We start from the raw sequence: 23,325 nt of genomic DNA, 5'->3' as shown, positions 1-23,325 counted from the left end.
GTTGAATTTAGGAATAAAACCTTGGCCCATTCTTAGGAGATCAAGTTTGATTAGTAAACTTTATTGGAAACCTTTGTGTACTTATTGTAGTCCTAGACTCCTCAATTGAAAATGGATTTACTTGTCTGTCTTTTTGCTCAGTTTTCATTTCTCAGAACAAACCCCAGCATTCCATTAAACAATCCAGCTAAAGCTCCATTAGACATCAAGCAACATGACAATACACCCCTTCAAGGCGACACCAAAGTCATCATCACCGCCCCCCCATGCTTTACTGATTTCCCACCACAGATGACTCTCTACACAGCCCTTTTTTTCCCTCATTGTGCTCTCCTCCTTTCTTCACTGACCCATTTCAGATCTTTTCAGCTCTTCTCAGCTGGCAGCCTCCCCACTGACTTCACATTTGACAGGGCTCTCTGTTCTAGGTATCAACCATCTCCTCCCACGCTATCCTTCTTCCCTCATGTTGCAGTGGAGACGTCACCCTCCTCCTCCCCTCCCCCTGCCCGGCAGAGCCAGCATTCCCCTAGGAAACCCTTTCTGCAGGCTTTCAGACACTCTTCCTTGTCTCCTATTAGAAATAAAAACCAAAACAGCCTCCATGCAGACATCTCCCCTTTTCCCCTGCACTGCCATCCTGGCTCCCACACCCTCTTGCGCCAGTTTGTGAGAGGTTTATGTCATTGCTTCCGTGTCACACTCCGTTCATTTTTGTGGTGCTTTAGCCTCCCCCACACACCTTTGCCAGCGTCACCAGATCCAGTAGATGTTTCACACCCTTTCCAGGATCACAAGATCTATCATCTTAGTTCACCTTGCAGCAACATTTGACACTGACCATGTCACTTCTTAGAAGACATTCTGAGCCAGCGCTTCCATGGTACCGTGCTCATTTGGTTTCCCTCCTGCCTCCCAAGTGGTTCTTTCTCTATCTCTCCAGTGGTTATTGATTCAGCCACTAAATGTCAGAGCTCCCAAGGGTTGTCCTCATGTCTTCTCCTTTTCTCATTATACTTTGTCCCTCTTCAATCTCTCCTACTCCCCTGGCTATGTGACCACCTCTACACGGATGAAACCGGCACAAACATTTCACCTCTAACCTGCAGACCCTACCACTTAGCTGTATCCTACTGTTCAGACCCGACATATCCGTGATTACTCTCATGATCTCTCTCCCCGTCCAAACCTGCTCTTTTCTAGTGTTCCCTCTCTCTGGGACTGGCCCCACCTTTCATCCAGTGCCACACACATAGGAGGGACCTCTCATTGGTACTCTCTTTGGCCTGCCCCTTTCTTTCTTAAAACAATAATCACCAGTGCTTGGCTCTCTTATTGCCTAAATATTTCAAATCTATAAACCCGCTTATTAAGACCACCCTAACCTAAACATCATGTCTTTCCTGAATCATTCTGCTCTTCTTTTCCTGACATATTTGTTCTCAATCAAGTAGGCAAAGTGATTTGTTTTTTCAAAACTCGATCTGACCTCACTGCCCCCTTTGAAACCCCTCAGATATCTTCTCATTGCTCTCCTGATAAAAGCCAAAAACCCTTCCCACGGCCTGAAGAGCCCCCTTCGTGATCTGGGCCCTGCCTGTCCCCCAGCCTCATCTAGCATGACTCACACTATTTCTCCTCTGGGCCCACTGATTTTCTTTCAGTCCCAAGTACTCCCCATGCACCCTGCGCCCATGGCACCTTTCCGTGGATATTAATACATACATACATACATACATGGGCATTTCCTTTGCATTTGCCCAGGGAACTAGTCAAAGGAGTCAGGTCAAAGCTGCCTTGGTCAACTGCTTTTACTTGAGCAGGCCAGAGCACCATCTTCAGTGCCTCCTCAGAACTGCACATCTGTCCTCCGTGCATAGATGTGATGATTTTTGATCATTGTCTCTCTCCTCTTTTGGACCATAACTTCACGAGAGTGGGGGCCATGTTCCTCTGCTTCTAGAATTGTTCCTAACAGAGGAAGCACCCCATCCTTATTGCAGGAATGAATGCACAAAGGCATCCACGAGGGAGCCGTAACAGCGCCCGATGCCACCACACTTACCCCAGGCCCCGCTTGCTGCCTCGTCACATGAGGCGTGTTCTCTTCCCCCTGCTCGATTCCAGGGACTCGTCTGCTTCATTTTCATGTGCCCCACACGGCTCCTTGCCTGTGGTAGCTATTCTATAAATAAAACACTAGTTGATTGAATGAAATGGCAACAGCTCATTAAAGCCAAGAATTCTTCCAGTATCTAGCATCTTTTAGGAAAAAAAGATTTTAATATCCATTTTTAGATGTCAAGATTTAAACCAGTTCTTGGGACTCGTGGTTTAAATCAATTACTGACAAGATAGCTTAATTTTAGGACTGAAACTGCACAGGAAAATCATTGTCTGAGTGCTGGCAGCTACTATCTTTTTCTCCTCCCGAAAATGTTTCCATCTTTTATGATTTTTTTTCTCTCTATATAGACACTAATTTGCAAAGCTTCTGTTAACTGTGGCAATAAGCATTTTCATGTCAGATCTATAAAGCTTTCACTTAGAAGTAAAATAATTTGTTTATTCCCATTCAAAAACTCCTTGGATAGTAATTGATTGAAATTTGATCCAATGTTTTTATAATCCTGTGTTGGTTAAATTTTTCTTTTGCTCAACTCTAGATTCTTGGACTTAGATCAATAGTTTCTTTTAAATAAAAAATGAACTAGAGAAGAGAAGATAAATTTTAATTTCTAGTGACATTGATTAAAAAGACAGTTGATTAAGGAATGTTCCATCTCATATAGCTTAAATTTTCCGAAAAGTACTTTTTTTTTTTTCTTCCAGAAAGTACTTTTATTTTCAACTCAGACTCTCATGTTTAAACCATTGACAGTAGGAAGCAGGGTGATGAGGAGACCCTCTCTGTACAAGAAGACGTTTTAGCAGGAGGTCTTCAGCCTGCCGAAGCCTCTGGGAGTGATCCGGGTGACTAAGTAGAACTGAGTCCTGTTCTTGAGTGTTCCACAGAGAGAGAGTGAGAACAGGGACTGGAGTGGTACTTTTGAGATGTGAAGTTGTCCAGTGGGTTGCCATAGCTCTATGAGGTGAACTGTCATCCATGGTAATGACACTCGGGGGTCAACGGAAGTGGAAAATGAGAATTGTCTGTTTGGCATTGACCCTTTAGGTTTTGTTTCCTTGATGCTTACTCCCTTTCCCTTCCCGCCGACTGCTGTATACAGTCAAGGGCGTTGAACCAGGAGTTAGAAGTGCTACAAGTGTTCAGGTATTACAGCTGTGTCTTTTGACCTGTGATACCAGTTATTTACGTGTAAGGAAAAAGAGCTAGGAGAGATCAGATGAAAAGCTCACATGCTTACAGGGCTCAGAGAAGTGATGGCATGAGGGAGGTTGGTCAGGTTTCAGGGCAAACACTTAAGTGAGGTGACCCCAAGTCTGTGATGGGTATGAGGATACATCCCACTGAGAGCTACAACTCAGCTGCACTTGAGGGAATGTCAGGGCCCTGTGTGACTTGGATTTCCGGTGTTTTGGGTGAAAAAAATAAAGTTACCTGTTGTGGGGAGTTTTTTTTATTGTTGTTGACCATTTCAACATGAAATTTCCTGGATGTTTTTTTTTTTCTTTTTTTGAGAGTTGGCCGAAAAACAGACATTAGTACCATGCAGACCTACCAAAACCTATCTATAGGCAAATTTAGCCCACAGATCACCAGGCTTTACCTCTGCATTAAATGAGGTTTATTTCTAAATCTTATGACTCATTTTATTTTCATTCATTATTTCTTCTGTCTCTGTCTTTTCCTGCATCCTTTCCCCTACTGTATTTTTCTCTTATTTATTTATATTACATTTGCTTGTTGATAGATTAAGTTCAAAAAACATTTATCAAGTTCCCACCGTGTATCAGGTCATACCGATTAAGCAAAAGTGATTCAAGATATCATCTCTTATTATCTTAGATTATTTATTTAGCAAGTTTTGATGTAGATGAATGGAAACCTTTGATGTTTAGGGATCACATAACTTAAGTGGGCTTAATGAAGATACCATGGAGCTTAGGAAGAGATTCTGACTTATGAAATAAGGGCTAGAACCCAAAGGAGGTCTCAACTTGGTATGGTTTGGAATCAGAATGTGCTGGAAACTCTTTATAATTTCATACAGGCTGAAAGGAAAAAGCTAGACCTGAACAGCTTGAAGCCTTCCAACACACAAGAAACCAAATAATGTTTAGAATAGTATATTAGTTACTGCAAGGCTGGGGAATTCATTTACAGCTTAAATAAACACATAAAATTTCCCATAACAAACATGCCTTATCAGCGTTGGGTTTATCATAAAAGTTTCAGTTAAAAGATTACCTTTCCAGGAGATTAGTCAAAAAATGATAATTCATCAGCTAAATATCTTGTCAAGCCCCTCGTTGCTATAAAAATGTTAAGAAAGTGCATGAATCCTGGAACTTCTGTGTGATTTTGCCCCACCCCACCTGGCCAGCTTCCAGCGATGTTGTATGTTCTTGGTGCTTTTCTAACTCTGAACTACAACTCTTGCATAGACTTCTCTTCCTTATCCTGCTTAGGACAATAAATGGCACAGTTTTCGAATTCTCAAAGCACTTACATTCATGGCATTGTTTCCTTTGACGAGGCTTATCATTAACATGTTTCTGAGTCTGAATCACTTTCTTAATCCAAAACTTTTTGAAGGGTGAGACTTGAACCTTCAGTTCCAAAAAGAACGGTTTCTTGGGCAAGGTTGTCTGGGGCGACGGTTTCCGGCATATGTCCACAGAGCTGTGTCAGACCGACTGAGATTTTGAGATTTGCTTTGGGGGCTAAACTTTGGCTTCCTAGGGCTCATCCCTGGACATTCTGATTAAGTAGATTTGGGTTAGGGTTCAGGGATCCATGCTTAAATCTTCCCAAGCCATTCTTATGTGTGGTCAGTTTGGGGGCACTGAGAGCCAGGGGAACTGGTGCAGGTCAGGAGGAATGGTACATATGCCCACTACTGTTTGAAAGGTATGCAGAATCCATCAAGAAGTAGCCCACCTATTCACTGAAGTGTCCAGGGATTCCTCCAAGGGCAGAGAACAAAGCCAGAGAGCTTTTTCTGAATCTTACTTGACCTAGAATGGATTTAATGCCTTCTGATTCTGATACAGCAGGTGTCTTCTTTTCTGTTGGAATCTTTTATCTTTTATTACTGAAAACTGATTTTGTCAGCAATCCTGACCTAGATTATGAAGCCCTTTGATCTTGGAATACATTTAAAGTTTCCGGTTGAAACTGTTCCCTCAATATTCAACAACATGCATTAAATTTCAGTATTGTTGGTGAATATAATTATCTATGCTTTATTTAATCTTTCTTGTAAAGAAAGAGTGTGGGATGGGTACATATATGTATATATATATTTTTTTACAACTCTTTCAGACCTGATATATTTTGTCGGTATCTTAATATTACAGTGTCCTTCTATTGCCTTTAATTTTTTTTCTCTCTCTCCGTATTCTGAATTGTAATGACATCTATAGTTCACTGCTGGCAAGATGCCTGTCACTCTTTGCTCAGCACCCTCTGTTCAGTGCTAATCTGACATTCTGAATCTTAAGCCCCGTATCTCCTATAAATCCTATCCTTTCACCCAGATAAGTAGCCAAGCCTTTTATTTGAGCTCCATATTACAAAAAGGATGCAAAATCAGAGGATATCAGTGAAATGGACAGTTTAAAAATAAAATACAAAATTAAATTTGTTCCACGTGTCACTGTTGATCAAAAAACCTTTCTACATAAATTATTTTCTTCTCAGTGTTTTTCTATGTGTGCTCTCTTATACCTTAGGCGTTATTGGTTAAGGTTCTACTTAGTCATTGATTTAATTAATTGAGTGTGTCATCTACCATATGCCTATCCCCAGCCCTGGCAGGCTTATTTAATATCTGAACATGCTGAACCACTTGTCTGAAAGTATATACCATAGCAATGACTAAAGTACTTTTTAAATTCTAGTGAATAATTATGTACAAGGTAAATATGTACTAACTATTGCATAACATAATTTAAACAGTTCCTGTTCCGTGGCTGTGATTTACCAAATTTAACAGATGATCTTGGAATACTCATTGTGCTACTTAAAAACCTTATTTATTTTGAGAGTTTCACCCCCACCCAAAAAAAAAATCCTATAATTGGGTAACATGTATAGAGCATAGCTTTGGATCGCCACAAGAATTATGGTGTAGTTGAGTATAAATGAAACCACGAGAATATGCTGGGTAAAACCAGGGAGAAGAGATCATATTTGATGGTGTGCAAGATGTGTGAATATCCCAACCTGTCTATTTAAGAATTGTGTGGTAGGTTGAGAAAGAGTTTCCATTAAAACATTATACCTTTATCCTAAAATGTTTTTTTGGAAAACGTTGTCAGGATTTTTAGTACTAAAACAGTGGAAAAAAGATCTTTCTAAACATGAGCTAAGTGGACACTGTTCATTTTCTTATATTTCTTACAGATGAAATTGGTAATCTCTGTGTTAGCTAAGACTGTTAGTTCCAAAATATCATAAAATTAAACATAAACTGCTTATATTTCTTTTCTATTTAAACCCTGTTGGGTAATTCCATTAATATTGTGAAAACTGCAACTATGTCACACTTAGCCATTTCTGTTTTTTCTTGATAGGAAGAAGAAAAGAAGTCGGTCAGTTATCCTTCTCTCGTTAGCCACATAACTTCCTTTTTCCTGAATCATCCTGTCTTCACAATGACAGAAAAGATCCCCGTGCCCACCCTTCAGCTGCTAGGTGAATTCTCTCCGTTACTGTCGTCTTTGCCTTGTGACATTCATCTCGTTAATCTGAGGACAATACAGTCAAAGGTATATCCCAAAATGTATCTATAAAGAATTACTTTTTACAATATATTTGATATAAGGGGATGAGAAGCAGAAAGAAATCCAGCTGACCCTTGAACCGGAGGAGCTGGAATGCACTGGCCGGCTAACCCAGGTTGTTTTCGGTAAACACAGTACAGGACTGAAAATGTATTTTCTCTTCCTTATGATTTTCTGAATAGTTTCTTTTCTCTAGCTTACTTCATTAAAAGAATACAGTGTAACATACATATAACATATAAAATATGTGCTGATCAACTGTCGATGTTATCAGTAAGGCTTCCATTCAAGAGGAGGCTATTAGTAGTTATGTTTTGGGAGAGTCAGAGTCCTGTGGATTTTTGACTTGCAGGGAGGGGGGTCGTCACCCCTAACCCCCTGCACTGTTCAAGGGTTAACCATACTGTGAGTTTTACTATGCTTCAAGGAGCCTTTCAGAGGACTTGACCTTTAGGCAAAATCATTCTACCTTTCATTTGGTTAGGGAATATTATCTTTTTATAAATAAGAAAGCAAACTCTGCCCCCAGGGTCACATAATAGTAGGTGGGAGAACAGGCCTTAAGATCAGCTCTTCTGGTATTTTCCATTCATTTCTCCTTTTTAGCCAGTATTTCTTGAGGAGTTAGAGAATTAAGAAGCATAGCATTTAATTATTTCTCTATCAGAGGACTTGTACACTGATATCTTTCTCCTGAAAGTCACTGCAACTCAGACCTTTGCATTGAGAAACAAACTCTTTAAAGACATCTAGAGATGGGCTAGAGGAAGAGAGGGAAAGACTTTATTAGATTCGGAATTTTTCTTCAGTTAAGACTGCTTTTGTTTACATGTATGCCAACTTTTAAAAGTCAGAGATTGCATTTGAAAAGAATAAAAATTAGACATTTGACATCATTTTTGTCCTTCATGGAGCTGTTTTGATATTGTGAATTGACATATGCATGGCTGGAAATAGTAAGTGCTTAGGGATTCTGTAGGGAATGTGATAAATGGCCCAAGTATGAAAAAAAGAGAATGTTCATGTTTGAAGACCACGTAAGAAGAGAAAAATGTTTCCTTTAAGCACAAAGAACTAAAGCGAACCAAAGTAAGGATAAATGCCTGCAGATCTGGACATACAGGGCTTTTAAAACTGTAGTGACCAAGAGAAAGAACTTAGCCCTAACTGTAGGAATAGCCATACGGCCCGTGATAATGAATACAGGTGAACGCAGGAGGCCTGCATCTATCTGCATGTGTCAGAAGTCTTATTCGATCATGTGAACAAACCTGCAGGATTTATTTCATGCCTACTACCTTACAGTTACAGCTAAAGGCACTAGGGATACCGTCATGGGCAAACGCATGACAAACAACCCCTGCCTTTCTGAAGCATGGATCCTGATGGGGGGAGAAAAATAAAGAAGAAAAAAGAAGAGAGTCGTATAATGTGTTAGATGGTGATAAGCATCAGGGAGGGAAAGCCAAAGGGAAGGATGTCTCTGGAAGTTGACGCAAGTTTGCATGTGGTTTGAGGAGGATCTTGCCTTAAGGGTGTTAATGGAGTAAAAATCCGAGGGAGGTTAGAGAGTAAGAGACCCATGCAGATTTCTGGAGGTAGAGTGGTCCGGGAAGAGTTACAAGCAAGCAGAATGGCCTAAATGTGGGTGCTGTGGTGAGAACAGAAGCTCCGTGGGAGCTGGCCTTTTCTTTGATTCCTTGCATCGTTCTATTGCCTAGAAGAGCGCTTGCACATAGAAGGGATTCAGCCACAATTTGCTGATTGAGCAAATCTCATGAGTGCTCTTTCTAGGATTCTGCTAGTCTTTTGTGGGTCGACTTTTGACTCATGGAAAGAACACAGCAGCGATGGATAGCCTCCCCGAGTTTTCCTCTTATTAATTCATGAGCCAGAGGGAACGAGGGGGTAGAGTGGCGGTTACCAAAGACTCCGAGCCTCAGTCTGCTGCCTCTGGGCATGGATGGTAGAGGATGTTAGCAGCCTATGGATCTGAGGGCTTCTGGGGCACACGGCGGCCATTGTTCCTTCACCTCGTTTCTAGATGTCTCTCCCATGATTATTTTCCAGAAGCAGATCTAGTTGTCTACAGTCAATGAATGTAGGGTCTCACCCACCATAATCCACGGCTGGCACCTGTTTTCCATATCACCTCTTTTTTATGGATACCTGCTTCTTTCATTCTCCCTGCATGTTGCCTAGCTTTCTGTCACCCAACTCTCATCTCTTCCCAGATTAAAAATCCTGTTGCTACTCAACTAATTCACGCTCTCAAGAATTTAGGCTCTGTGTGGTCTGGCCTTCGCTCACTATATCCACTTGGCGTCCCCTTGCTCCTCACGGCCTTCGGGTGGTGGCCCACCTCCACTCCCTGATGGCTGGCCGGGGCTGACTCAGCTGCCTGTTAGAAAACGGGGCTGCTCTCAGAGCCACCGCCTCAGGTCTGTGGCGAGAAACACAGAAGCTATTGCTGTGAAGGCCCTTTGGAAACAGAAATGCTTTGTAAACATACATTTGTGTCCTGATGGGGCTTACGGTACTGGTCAGCCCAGGGGCAAACCAGGGGTTTCGCAGAGGAAATAGAGAGCAATTTAACAATTGGGCCAGGAAGAATCAAGACTGAAATGTTAATGTTTAACCATAACTAGCATGTTGGCTCATGGTCCAAACTCAGTATTTGGGGCTGTTTCACATTATCCTATCAATCAGTGCTGGTTCCTATGTTCGTCTTTGACTCTTAGCACATATTTCTAACAGTTATTTAAAAAGCTCACCAGTAATCCAAGGGGATTGATTTGGCCATTCAAAATCGCTTCTTTAAAGAATTGCTTTCTGTCCCTTAACCTCTGGTAATAGGAAAATAATCATTGAAAGAAGCTGATGTAGGTATTGAATCAAAGAAATCTTGGTGCTTAAAAAGATGTCAAGTGTAATTTCATGGTTACACTAAAAGAAGACAAAAATGACTTGGAAGAAATCCAGAAGCCAGACCTCAACATTTTGGATTGTGTTCCTATTTTTATGTGCTGGCAGCTCCAAACATACAATCGTGAATTGTTCCTTTGGACGTTGAAAGCATTTTTCCCATTGAAATAATGTGAACATGGCTCTCGGCTTCTAAGCAAGACCAGAGCTCTGCATTGGTCTGTGTGTAAGTAAGCATTTTCATAACTACCACCTCCCAGTGTTTCCACAAAAAACATGTTTGAGAATCCCCTCCCGGACATGAGGGAGTCACATCTCTCTTCCTGACTCACTGATGGAGGAGGCCTCTGCTTGCCCAGCTCCTGGGCCACATTGTCAGAAGCTTCCTCACGTCCTAAACCTCATGTGGGCAGCCTGATTCCTCAGGGAGAAAGTGGGTATGGGCTCAAACAACAGTAAGAGGAGCGAGGGTCTGGAGGTGTGCTGACTCATCACGGTGCTTCAGCATTTCCAACTACCCATCCTCAGAGTCAATGTGTCCGGGTCACACTGGAGAGATTTTGAAACCGAGACTTCTACAGGTTTCCCCGTCTCTGCAGTTCTGATTCCAGAGGTCTGGGGTGGGGCAACTTAGGAATTAGTAATTTTTAAAAATTCTCGTGATTCTAAAAATTACTGTTATCTCCATTTACTTAACTGGGAAAGTAAGAGCTGGAAATTAAATGCCTGAGATAAAATTACGCAGCAATGAATGGCAGAATTAGGGCCCACATGCAGGTTTTCTGAATCTGGGTGCTGGACAGGGCCTCAGAGGGTGGTGGTGGACTTCTTAAGAGTTACTAAATCTGCTCCTCCCAAATCCAGTTTTTCAGGAATTATTCTGTATTGGTAGATGAGTTTGTTTTTATATAAGCATATCTTGCTCTTATTTTGTATGTTTTTGGAGAAAAACTGATTGCGTGTCATATAGTTGCAGTCAGATGAAATTGGAAGCAAACATCTCTTAAACCGTGTCTCACAGCATTGCCGAGTGGCTCCGTGCAGTCCCGTCTAGCCGTGTAACTGTCAGCCTTCTCCTTCTGTAGGCCGCCCCCCACCCTTCACTTTACCACCTTCTTTTCTTGTACTGTCAAAAGCTTGACATATTAAAAAGAGGATTCTATAAAGGTTTGAAAACTGGGAACAGGAGCACCACTGAAGTGGTCGGGAACAGGAAACCCATGCCATCATCAGGAAGAGGTATTAATTAAGGGAGAAGGGAGTCTTGGTAGAGAGGATGCTGGGAGAATCTCACGGGGGCACAGATCATCGATCAGGGTTCTGTAGGCTGGAGTGATAGGTTCAGCCTGGAATGCAGACGTTCCAGGGACCAGAAGGAATTTGATTAAGCCATTTAATTAGGCTTCATGGAGCCATGCTGCCTTGATGTTTTGCACAATGATATGTTGTTCGACCTTTTTCCTCTCCCCCAGATTATTTCCACCACTTTTATGTTCAGATGTATTTTTATTTAATTCACGTATAGATCTGTATCTTTGTATCTGTATCTACCTCTATCTCTGTATATTACATTTAGCTCTATTCTCTGTGACATTTTATTCTGATTCTGTTTAACCATTTCTTGCAGATAGTTAACTAATAATTTCAACATCAGCATCACTTACTGAACAAGATTTTCTCTCTCCACTAGTTTATACCACCCCCTTTTCTTATAAGAGGCAGTTTAAGGTATTTCTTCATTTTGCCTTTCTTATAAGAATTGATTGGTACTTTATTAATCTCCCTGGCATCTGGAAAGGTGAAAATTGTGGAGAAAATTTCCTTTGTTGTACATATCTAAGAACAGCCATTCACCTTACCTGTTCTTTCTGTCATCTTATCTTGTTGATCAAAACAGGATAACTGTTATTGGACATTTTAATGAATACCCTGGAAAATGAATTTCAACTGGTTATTTCCTGTCTCAGGACTTAAAACACTGTGCAATTTTCTCACCTTTCCTGTTGCCAGAATAACACGGAAAGATGGATGTTGGTAAGCATTTTCAAGGAATCTGGGCAGGTTGGAGAAATTTTTCCACCAGGTGTTTAGCTCTGCCGTAATCTGTTAGACCTTAGACATTCTTTGAGGAGCGTGGGGACACATTTCTCTTGGAGAATTTAGTCAAAGTTATGGCTTCTCTCTTCCACAGAAAAAAAGTGTGCACCCATAACATTTACTAGTTTCCAGAAGTGTACTTCTCTGTGAAGCTCGCATTATTTATGAGCAAATCAGGTTTCTTTTGGTGTGAGACCAGACCGGCACAGCTTTCTATTCTGAGTTCTCACCCACTTTGGTAAAGGAACACTGGCATGCTCCTTTGCTTATGAGACCCTGCCATGTGTGTGGATAATTTTCAGCATGGCCTTAAATCCTGCTTAAAATGGGGTGAATGGATGGGTAGGCAGGCTGGCTGGATGGAAATGACCGCGTCCACGCCTTCCTTTCTGAATTGATGTATATTTTGATAAATTGTGGTTTTAGCACTGCTGGAACTGTGGATTAAATACTCCCTTTTTCTAACCTCAGATCAGAGAGTGAGCTCCTTCCGGTTGTAGGCTTTTCTTCTATTACATTAGAAGCGATCTTTCTCCTTTCCTTCCCGGCCATGAGCACCAGTCCTTAGTCAGGGTGAAGGCAGGAGGGTGAAGCTGTTACTGTCCTGCTGCCTTTGTTTGAGCCCTCGCCTACACTTACCACCTGGTTCGCTTAGCACACAGCCCCTCATTCTCTCACTTGCCTCATTCACAACATGGCACTGATAATAGGACTCACCTCAGAGATGTGCTAGGGATTAAATGACTCACTCAGAAGAGTGTCTGGCAGGTAGTAAGCACGGGGTGCTTGACAAATGAAGTTCTTAACAGTCACGAGCAGTGGTGACTGTTACTAAAAATGTAGGCACTTTTTTTTTTTAATTGAAGGTTGAAGTTTATTCCCAAAGTAAATCTTGATGTCACCTTGACTTGTATTCTTTATATATTTGGGGCGGGGGGTGGTTTAAGATTTATTTATTTATTTGACAGAGAGAAGGAGATCACAAGTAGGCAGAGAGGGAAGCAGGCTCCCAGCTGAGCAGAGAGCCGGATGCGGGGCTCAGTCCCAGGACCCTGAGATCATGACCTGAACCGAAGGCAGAGGCTTTAACCAACTGAGCCATCCAGGCGCCCCTCCTTATATATGTTTTTGAAAACTCTGAGAAGTTATTAATAAAGTACCTAAAATTGTCTACATGCCAGGCGTAATGCTGAGGGTTTTCTTTGTAAAGAGAGCCTTATTTAGCTCTCCCAGCTCTACTGTGAAGGTGGGCAATATCGTGCCCCCATGTTTCAGAAGAGGACACTCGCCGACCGAGAGATGGTAGGTAGCCTTCCCAGGTCTTGCAGCCAGTAAATGGCGTGCCAAGGGGTGCACCCCAGCATGGCTGACTCCAGATCCCCACCCAGAACCTCATACTCCTCTTCTCTGGGAACAAAGGGAAGTAAGAGTGCCGAAAATGTTAGGGAATCCTCTGCCTGTTTTTCTCTTGACCACTCAGTCATGGCAGGACACCCTTAAAAGGATCCACCCACCATCTGTGGGGAGGATCACGAAGGACTAAGGTAGGGTGGATAGGTGATCATTGCTAGTTGACCGTGAGAGGGTATGCTTCGTGACTGGGACGTTCACGTGCACGTAAATGTAATAATGCAAACTTGCATACCACCTCCCCCGTTTCAGAGACTGCTGTGAGAGGAATTGAGTTCTTCCTTGAGAAGTATTCCGTACAGGGTCCGGCACACGGCTAGCGCTCAGAAAGTGTTAGCTGTGGTTACTGTTATCGTCACTGTGGTTGGCACTTGATCCTCCAAGGGGCACTTTGGGAGCCTCACCGAGTTTTCTGAGTTCTGAGAAGTTAAATGATGTCTTCGCAGACACGCGACTGGCTCATGGTAGAACCAAACCAAACCTTGCCTCCGATCCAGCTTTTTCTAACCTCGATGGCTTCGTTCTGCCAGCCGCACCGCCTTCCCTCCACTCCCCGCAGTCGCCAGAGAAACCTCACGGGCCCCGCTTAGCCTCAGAGCCGCCGGTTGCTTTATCCAGTGGAAGTTAGTTCCACAGTGGATTCTCCAAGTGCCTTTGGGACACCCGAGTCCTTCTGAGGGGATTCAGCCTTCGCTGTGATCTGAGCTGTTTCACAGACACACTCGATTTGCCACTCACCTTGCACAGTGCTTGGCCCAATGTCAAAGTTGGTAAATTTTCTTCCCTACCCACTTCCCTTTTTTTTTTTTTCCCCCCCGAGGTCCAGATAGTACTCATACACTAATGAGTGTGAAAACGGGTCTTTCAGAGTCTGTTTACTCTCCTCGAGTGAACAGCGTCTTTTTGGTGAAGGTATCTGTTTTCTTGCATGCATATTCACGTTAAATTCACAGTTTCCCTACTTTGAAAAACAGTTTTCTTGGAAATAAAATGACAAGACAGACTTTGAAACTGAAAAACTGCTGCTTTGCCTCAGGTATTTTTGCTTGAAAACTGATACTTTCATGAATATTTAATTTTTAAAAACTTGGACACGATGATTGCTATTTCAGTTGGTGTTCTGGTCCTTACGAAAGCGATGCAGTTTTGGTTTTGAGAGAAAGTGTAACTTTTTTTTCCAGCAGTGAAAATTACTCTTTATGACTTCAATTTCTACTTTTCATATTGTTTAAATCTCTTCTAAAACTAACGGCAAAATTCCAAAGATACTTCCTTTCCTCTTCTTTGGTTTTTTTTTTTTTAAGGTCACCTCCAGTCTGCTAAAGGCCTCACATGCTCATTATTTCAAGAGCACATGTGTTGCTGTGTTGCTCTAGTGAATTAAAATGGCCAAATGCTTTCCCCTCTCTCTCTGCCTACCTCTCTACTCACTTGTAATATCTGTCTGTCTGTCTCTCTCTCTCTCTCTCTCGCTCTCTCTGTGTTAAATAAATAAATAAATAAATAATCTTTAAAAAAAGAAAAGGGCGCCTGGGTGACTCAGTGGGTTAAGCCTCTGCCTTTGGCTCAGGTCATGATCCCAAAGTCCTGGGATCGAGCCCCATATCAGGCTCTCTGCTCAGCGGGGAGGCTGCTCCACCCCCCACTCCCCACCCCTGCCTGCCTTTCTGCCTGCTTATAATCTTTCTCTCTCTCTCTCTCTCTCTCTCTGTCAAATAAATAAATAAGTAAATCTTTAAAAATGGCCAGAGTCTTTGGTTATAATGATAGGGACTTTTAAAAGAGCCTCACAAATAGACCACGTAAATAGTGAATCCAAATTGTGACTTTGTTATGATTTTGATGCATAATCGTTGACATATAGTTTGGAGGGTCTCTGATTCCTCAGCTACAAAGTTATGATATCATGAAAGAAAAATTGTGAATGAAAAGTTAAGTGAGAGTATTGATTAATTGGTAGCTCTTTGGAAAATAGTCACCAGCACTTAATTGATAGATTCCATTGATAGAAATAATAATAGCTAAAATGTACCCAGGGCTTTCTCTACTGCAGACACTGGGCTGAGTCCCTATTACATGATTGAATTTCATCTCCATTTTGTGGTAAAGGAGAAACCAGGTTTTGCTAAAAGCATCTAAGAAATTGTAGAAGTAGCATCTAGATCCTGAGCTGCCTGACTCCCAGCCAAGGTTTGGATCCATTTTCTACAGCTTCTGTACTAGCACTTTCTGTCTCATAAGCTAAGCCACCATAAATAGTATTTTCAGCGTCTTATGAGACACCACGTCTCCAGGAAGAAGGGAAACCTGCATTAACTCCATTTTGCAGACAGACAAACTGATGCTTAGGTAATCAGTGATTATTCTAAGCCTAAACACTTAGCAGATGATAGAATTATCCTTGTTTTTCTCCTGGAGACCTTGTATAGGATACACGAAGGATTTTTTTTTTTTTTTTTACTGTGCTCTTTTCATGCTGTTTTGGGACTGTGTGAAACACATTGAAATTTTATTAGAAATTTTTATCATATGATTTAAACCTGCTATGTTTATCATGTTGGTCCTGTGATGACTCAGAATTCCTTAAATGACTTTTTTCCTCTCCCTTCAAACAAAATCTTAGCAGTACCACTACAAAATACCAGTGTGAAATGTCATAAAGCAGGTTATTCCAGCCAAGAATCTGAGGTGAGGACAGCTTTAAATTGTTGAGGCACATTAAAATCAAATCAGTGATGAGAATGCTGGCAGCTCTTCACCAAAGATGTCTCTATGGCACATTTAAAAATTGTATGCCCTAGTGAGGATGATTAAGAACTTGGACATATGTGTATCTGTGGCCACAGAGGAGAAAAAGGGATCATTTTCATCACAGGTCAGTGCTGAGCACACTCAACTCCTTTGAATAGCTGTATCTTTCTTAATTCATCCAAGGATTCTTAATTTATTTTTCTTATTATTAGAAACATTGCCCCCCCTTTAGGAAACATAAAATTTATTAAGAGAATTGTAATTTAAAATACTCAGAGCACTCACAGCATCCTTATTTAAATGGATGCAGGAAATTTTACTGCAAGAAAGTGTATATTGATCCCTGTAGCTGACTTGTCATGTTTAGTATTTTTCTCTTTGCCTGCACGAGAATAGCTTCTGTAATGTGAATTTAAATGATACATCAAGCTAATAAATGTGGTTGGCCTAGCAAGTGATAAGCATAACTAATTCAATTTAAATGTCTTTTATATAAAAATAATGAACCAATGCATTAAAGATTAAAAATGTTAATGCAATTAGCAAAAATTAGCATTCAATAAAGAAGTCTATTTCAGTTTTGAGATGGATGATGTATCATGCAATGTCCAGATAAGGAATAAATTCAGGTACACTTTATTCAGCTGATGTATGTGTTAAAAACTAAATAAATAAAAATTCAATGCTTTTTTTGCCCCTTTGCAGCGACGTGGATTGAACTAGAGGGTATTACACCAAGCGAAATAAATCAATCAGAGAAAGATAATTATCATATGATCTCACTCATACATGGAATTTAAGAAACAAAACAGAGGGGATCTTAGGGGAAGGGAGGGAAAAGTAAAACAAGACAAAACCAGGGAGGGAGAGAAACTGTAAGAGACTCTTAATCATAGGAAACAAACTGAGGGTTGCTGGAGGGATGGGGTAACGGGGAAATAGGCATTAAGGAGAGCACATGATGTAATGATCTCTGAGCATTATATAAGACTGATGAATCACCAAGCTCTACCTAGACATGAAGCCAATAATTTATTATATGTTAAGTAATTGAATTTAAATAAATAAATAAATAAATGCTTTATTTGAAGAAATTTTGATAAAACAGCATGTGACATGTAGACAAAAGGACACCCAGGTCCTCAGGGACTGTACTGGGAACCAGGGCACGAGGTGACTTAACAAGGAGCCTTAAAACTTAGTGTCACCTGCCTTCTTGTGGGGGAAGGTAGAGGGAATGTAGCAGGTATGACAGTGAATGTGAGACCTGAGGGGAAATGAACGTTCCTGGCATCACTGCTAAATAAAGTGAGCATTTGTGGTTGGAGGACACTGACTTCAAGACAGTGGAGTATACGGTGGTGTCGCTATTTGCCTTAATGTCGCTGTTGTGTGTTGGCACTCTGCCCATCTGCAGGTGGATGGCAAGCATTCCGATGAAGCAGCCTTGATCCTCCACAGGAAAGGGTTTGACTGCCGCTTCTCTAGCAGAGACACAGGGCTGCTTTGTTCCACGACCCAGGGAAAGGTGAGCTGAAAAGAGATTTTTGCTTGTTGACTTCATGTACTTTGAAATCTTTGTTTTCTGCTAATAATTCTGACAGTCAGAAGGTAATGTTTCATTGCCTCTTCACGGACTCCTTCCCCTCAGCTGATATAATTAGCTCAAATCTCTCCATCTTAAGAAAGCAACTTTCAGGTTCCTGGGTGGCCCAGTCATTAAGCTTCTGCCTTTGGCTTGGGTCATGATCCTGGAGTCCTGGGATCTCAAGTAAATAAACAAAATCTTAAAAAGAAAGAAAGAAAGAAAGCAACTTTCTCCACCTTCAGTCTCTCTTCCTTGTCAGTATTCAAAATCCATGTCTGGAACCTGTGAGGACAACATTCTCCTCCATTCTTAGGCCTTCCATTGCCAACAGACAAAGCATCCTCTTCCCATCTACTCTCTCCATACTAACTCCTGTCTCACACATGCTCATGTAGGATCCAGTTCTGCAAAGTCTCAAAGGGACTAAAGCAGGTTCTATACTAACTAAAGTGGGGAGGCAGTAGGGAAGTGACTGGAAGCAGTGACACTGTGGCCATTCAGGGAGTTTTACCACAGCCCTGAAGCAGCCTCACTGAGCTCCAGTCAGTTGTTTCCTCAGGGGACACGAGGGTCTGGATCTCCTGGTCAAGCCAGATTTGCATGGGAGGCCATCGGGTCCTCAGGCTGACCTGCTGGCTGCCTCATTTTTATGTCTCCTTTGAGCTGGTCTTGCTGATAGTTCCCACAGGCCTCTCCTTGGAAGGAAAAGAACCTCCAGCCTTGTGCCTCTGGCTCTGAGCGGGTTGTGCTCAGAGAAGGCAGTTGAATGGCACACAGGCAGGTCTCTGCCCCATGGGGCAGCTCTTCTCCAAAACCTCACAGATACCCTATAGATCAGACTCCAGTGATTCACTTCCAACCCTACAAATTAGAATGTGCATCGGATATGAAAAGGATAGAAAAGAAAATGTGGTAGGTGGTCAAAATCCTCTTAGGTAGATAAGCTGCTCCATTTCTTGTATCATGCCCTACATGGAGTTGGTGCTAAGAAAGCACCGATGTTTGTTTTTTTTTTCCTTTTTTTCGTTTTACCTTATTACTGATGATGTGTGTATACTTGGTTGTAAGCATTTGTATATAGATGTTGAGGCCTCAAGTCTTAAGGGGATTATAGGATCCAGAGAAACATGGAGTGAGGGTAGTACTTTTCCAGCTCCCTCAACCTTCAAAATGGGAGTCCCTGATATGAGCAGCCTTCCTTATAGCAGGCCTCTGTCCTTTCTCTCCGCTCTTTGGGCACAAGAAGAACCATGACTGTTAGGTGTTAAGTGTTGAGTATAAGAGGATATGGATGTTTTTAAAGCTTGCTGGGGTATAGATTTTTTTTCTTTTATTGAAAAAGTGGTCTTGGGGCGCCTGGGTGGTTAAGTGTGTTAAAGCCTCTGCCTTCGGCTCAGGCCATGATCCCAGAGTCCTGGGATTGAGCCCCACATCGGGCTCTCTGCTCCGCGGAGAGCCTGCTTCCCCCTCTCTCTCTGTCTGTCAAATAAATAAATTAAAAATTTTTTATAAAAAATTTCAAAAAAAAAAAAAAAAGAAAAAAGAAAAAGTGGTCTCTACACAATGATAGGTTATTGAGAAATTCAGAAGAAGAACGTAGAGCGAGCCGTCCTCTCCTGGCTACCCTTCTGCTAGGTGTCCCTCCAAGGAGGTCTGTGTGACCAAGCACGCTGAGCTGTATCTAATCTCCTTCCCTTTCCCCTTTTGACGTTAAAAGGAAACTAAATACACTTTTTCATTCCACTGTTTTCTACTGACAAAATATATAGATGTGCCGGTAACCTTTCCTCAAAGTTGACCTAACTGTGCAACTTTTTTGTCGTTTATTTTCCAGATTTTGGTACAGAAGCTTTTTAGCATGTTTACTGTCACAAGTCTCATACCTTCGTCATTATCCTTGATGCATTCACCTCCAGATGCCCGAAATATAAGTGAGATCAACTTGAGTCCGATGGAAATCAGCACGTTCCGAATCCAGTTGAGATGAACCCAGCTTTCAGATTTGGATTGGGAAGCATTGTCTTTTATACACTTCTAGGTTTGACGTGCAATAAGGAAGCATATTATTTTAGCTTCTGGCTACTGTGAGGACATGAATTCTGTGATTGTTACTATTTTTCTTTTTTTTTAACCAGTATAGAAAGAAAAAAAAAAAAAAAAGCCATGTGATAGCCTTTTTTTTTTTTTTTTTAAAGTTCCATCCATGAACCACCACCATCAGTATGAATCGATGCAACAATGAAGGAAGAAATGTCGAAAACAACCTCTCCACAGATTGTATCTCAGGTTAAATGCTAACTAACTATATCTGTGTCGGGGGTTGTGAGGAGATTGTTCTAAGTAGTCATGTTGCTGATCCTTCATGAGTTTTACAGAAATACCCGTTTGTACCAAAATGGAATAAAAGGCTGCGGGGTAAAAGCTAACGGCCAAAATGGTTGCAGTCGTTCATACTCATTGGAAAAATTTCGTGTATTTGAAATATGTGGAAAAGTGCAATCCATCAGCCCTTACGATACCTGTGCATCATTGATCTTCACACCCTTTTCTAATGTACCACTTGACCCCTCCCTTCTCACCCTTTGTAAGTATTTCCGGAAATAGCAGATTTTGAATCATTCAGTAGTAGAAAAAGAGGCATATTTTCATGACTTGACAATGTGGGATAGGTGCAATTTATTCCATTGTCACTAAAATAGAAGAAGCAATTCCATAGGTACCATAACCTGTTTTAGGTACCACAAGGTGTCTTTTTACACAGCTCATTTGAATACAGATGTTCGGAGAGGGGTTTTCTATTTTAAAAATAACCATATCAAGATAAATGTGCCTTATTTTTTTATAAGTCTTGTTAAATCTTTTGGTGTCCCATGTGACTGAGGAAGGGGGGAGAGGGCGGGGGTGGGGAGGAGGTGGGTACTCTCGATGACACATGACGTGTTATCAGTTTTGCCTGACAATGCTGGCCACGTTCTGATCTGTTTCATTAAATTTGTGGTGATGTTATTCTAAACATTTTGACTATTTGAATGTACGGAGATGTCAGAAAACAAAACAAAGAAGAAAAAATACTGTTAATTAAAATACGCTGCTGCCAAGAAGACTGCAGCTTGAAGCAAGGATTTTGTAACATGCAAAATCCATACACTTGTTCCATTTCGCAGGAGGTAACTCAATGAAAGAATGCTTTAAAAGGGACCCTGTTTTGAAACCCACTTATATGTAGCTCATAATTATATGTAGCTCGTGATTTATTTTATTGAAGAACACGTGTGTTGAGTGAATTCCAAACTTTTGTACATGCTAACCTCAAAGGGACGTTCCAAGCCTATGTGCCATTACAATATGTGTGATAAAATTTGTTGGAGATCTTTATTAACGTGCCATTGAAGTTGAAGCAACATTAGAAGCATCTAGAATGTTCAGTTTTAGGATAGAAAGGATCCACTGAGTATGTACACTTTTGAAAATTCTCTGTGTTACCTAATGAATTTAGTATTCTCTGACTTTACACTTCCCTCTTACCTCCTGCCAGTCCAACATCTTTACAGAGAAGTTGAAACCTAATTTCTGTTTCACCATGTAGTTTGATGATCACCTGTTTTGTTTTGTTTTGTTTTTTAATCAAGATGCAGCTCCTAAGATTATTGCTAAGTTATGTTAAGTTCATAAACTTTTTTCGCCTTTAATAATTAAGGAAACAATACTAGTGTTGATGAAGATATTATAAGGGAGTAATTTCATGCAATAAACATGTACTGTAAGTTTCCTTCCTCATTTTGGGAGATAAACAACTAAAAGGAAAAGAAAAACCACACTTCCTTTTTGTGGACATCTATAGATGTTAAGATTGCCAGAAGCAAATCCCAGGAATAAGATCAGTATTTTCTTTGCATCTTAAATGTAAAACCTTCCTTTGGGAGTTCACTGTGTTCTGTGGTTAAGTGGGTGTGCTTAATCATTCTGGAAATTCTGATCAGTTGAAATAAAAAATCTTGATGCAATAACAGTGGTTTTGCCACTTCTGGTTGTTGGAGATGGATCTGTCCCATGTCAGTCGAGGTCTTAGTGTGTGTTGCCACCAGCTGCTCACAGGTAAAGCAGAAATTCTCTTGAAACCAGCAAGTTTCTGCTTTTTATTTTTAGAATAAATCATCAGGGAAATGAAGAGAGGACGCTTTTGCTTTGGGTTGTGGTCAAGAACTGATTAAATAATTTAGTGTCTCTGGCACACAGTAAAAACCATACACTTCAGTTGTGATCTCGGTGGCATATTTGTTTGCTTAGGTTTTATTATGTTTGTTATCGCAGATGTTCAGTTAAGCAACTAGTTCGTTCCTTTTTGTGATCTTTGTTTTTCTTTTTGAATATTTGAGCTTATACCTGCAGTGTTTGAGAACTTGGCATCCTTGTTTTCTTCAAATACTGATTAAAATAAAATGCTACGAAATGTGTTGTGAAACATTGTAATTACCTTCCCATGTCTTTGTTGTACTTGTACCGAAATGTTTTCACATTCCTTTGTCTAGAAGAAAATCTTTGCTTTCGTTTTGATTATGTTGCTTATCTTGGAATCAAATAGGTTTTGATATTTTTCTCTTGGAAGATTTTATATCTTTTTGGGAATATGTAATATAAGATCTCTAATAAAAGATGAATCTTACCATGTACATAGTCCTCTAGAGTGCTGCTTAAGACTTATTTGGTCAACAGCGTATATTAATACATTTTGAGGGGTAGGGTGGAATAGTGAGGGGCTGTTTTCTGTTCTTTCAGGAATGAACCACTCCACCTTCTGCCCACTGCTAGTTGGGAAATGTGGTTTTAGAGAGGAAGTGGCAGACGGGGGTGGGGTGGTGTTTCTTGTCGGGGTTTGGGGCCATCTTTGAGTTTGGAGTCTAGGGAACTTCCCAACAACACGATACCTGTGAGGCCTTCTGAGCCAATTGGAGGAGCAGATTCTGGTCAGATTCCATATACTGCAGGACAGAAATGAGGCTAAGAAGGTCCTTGGGAACTGATCCAAAAGGTAGAGTGTGTTGGAAGAGTGGGACTTGGAGGAATGCCACCAGCCTGCTGGCCCCAAGCAGCCCCCAGTGTAGTAGTTTTCAGGAAGTTCCTTCAAAAGCTGGGAGGTAGGGGTGGCTGAAGGACAAATACACTGGAGATTCCTAAGGGTTAGCCAGACAAGTGATACATGCTAACCAGGGAGTTTGGGCTTGTTTTGGGTGACTTAGGAAAGAGGTTAACGATTCAAAATATCTATATGCCAAACTGTAAAAACTTGAGAAATATCCATAAACATTTCATTAGCAGATAATGGAAATTGTCTTTGACTCCATCATATTTGATTATCAGTGTACCAAAAATAATTTGAATATTAAAACTTGTAAAGAAAAACTTAATTAAGGTAAGTATATGTTTGCATGCCTCCTATGAGTCTGTGTACTGAAACCAAGGAAGTGTGATTGGGACTGTCTTGTTGAAGGGGTAGCCAGGAGGGGAGTGGCCAAGAATTAGCAAGGGCCCCGTGCTGCTGTATGTCAGAGCAGAGCACTGATGCCCAGAGAGAGGTTGTAATAGATAAGAATCCCCTCATGGGATACTGACTGAAGCAAAACTAGGAGATTTATTGTTCCCAG

General features: G+C 41.1%; 1 protein-coding gene across 1 annotated transcript in view; it reads left to right on the top strand.

Moving 5' to 3' along the window:
- The window catches only part of MAN2A1 (mannosidase alpha class 2A member 1), a 168,161-nt gene extending 145,808 nt beyond the window's left edge, over positions 1–22,353 (top strand). The window contains exons 20-22 of the mRNA XM_044264348.1: positions 6,703–6,897; positions 17,513–17,623; positions 19,518–22,353. Of these exons, the coding sequence (XP_044120283.1) occupies positions 6,703–6,897; positions 17,513–17,623; positions 19,518–19,670 (459 nt within the window). The 3' untranslated portion in view covers positions 19,671–22,353. The remainder of the gene's footprint in view (positions 1–6,702; positions 6,898–17,512; positions 17,624–19,517) is intronic.
- Positions 22,354–23,325: the final 972 nt, after the last annotated feature.

Source organism: Neovison vison, chromosome 1, assembly GCF_020171115.1.
Source record: "Neovison vison isolate M4711 chromosome 1, ASM_NN_V1, whole genome shotgun sequence".
NCBI lineage: Eukaryota > Metazoa > Chordata > Mammalia > Carnivora > Mustelidae > Neogale > Neogale vison.
The sequence above is the reverse complement of the archived record's forward strand: the minus strand, read 5'-3'. Positions and strand labels throughout refer to the sequence as shown.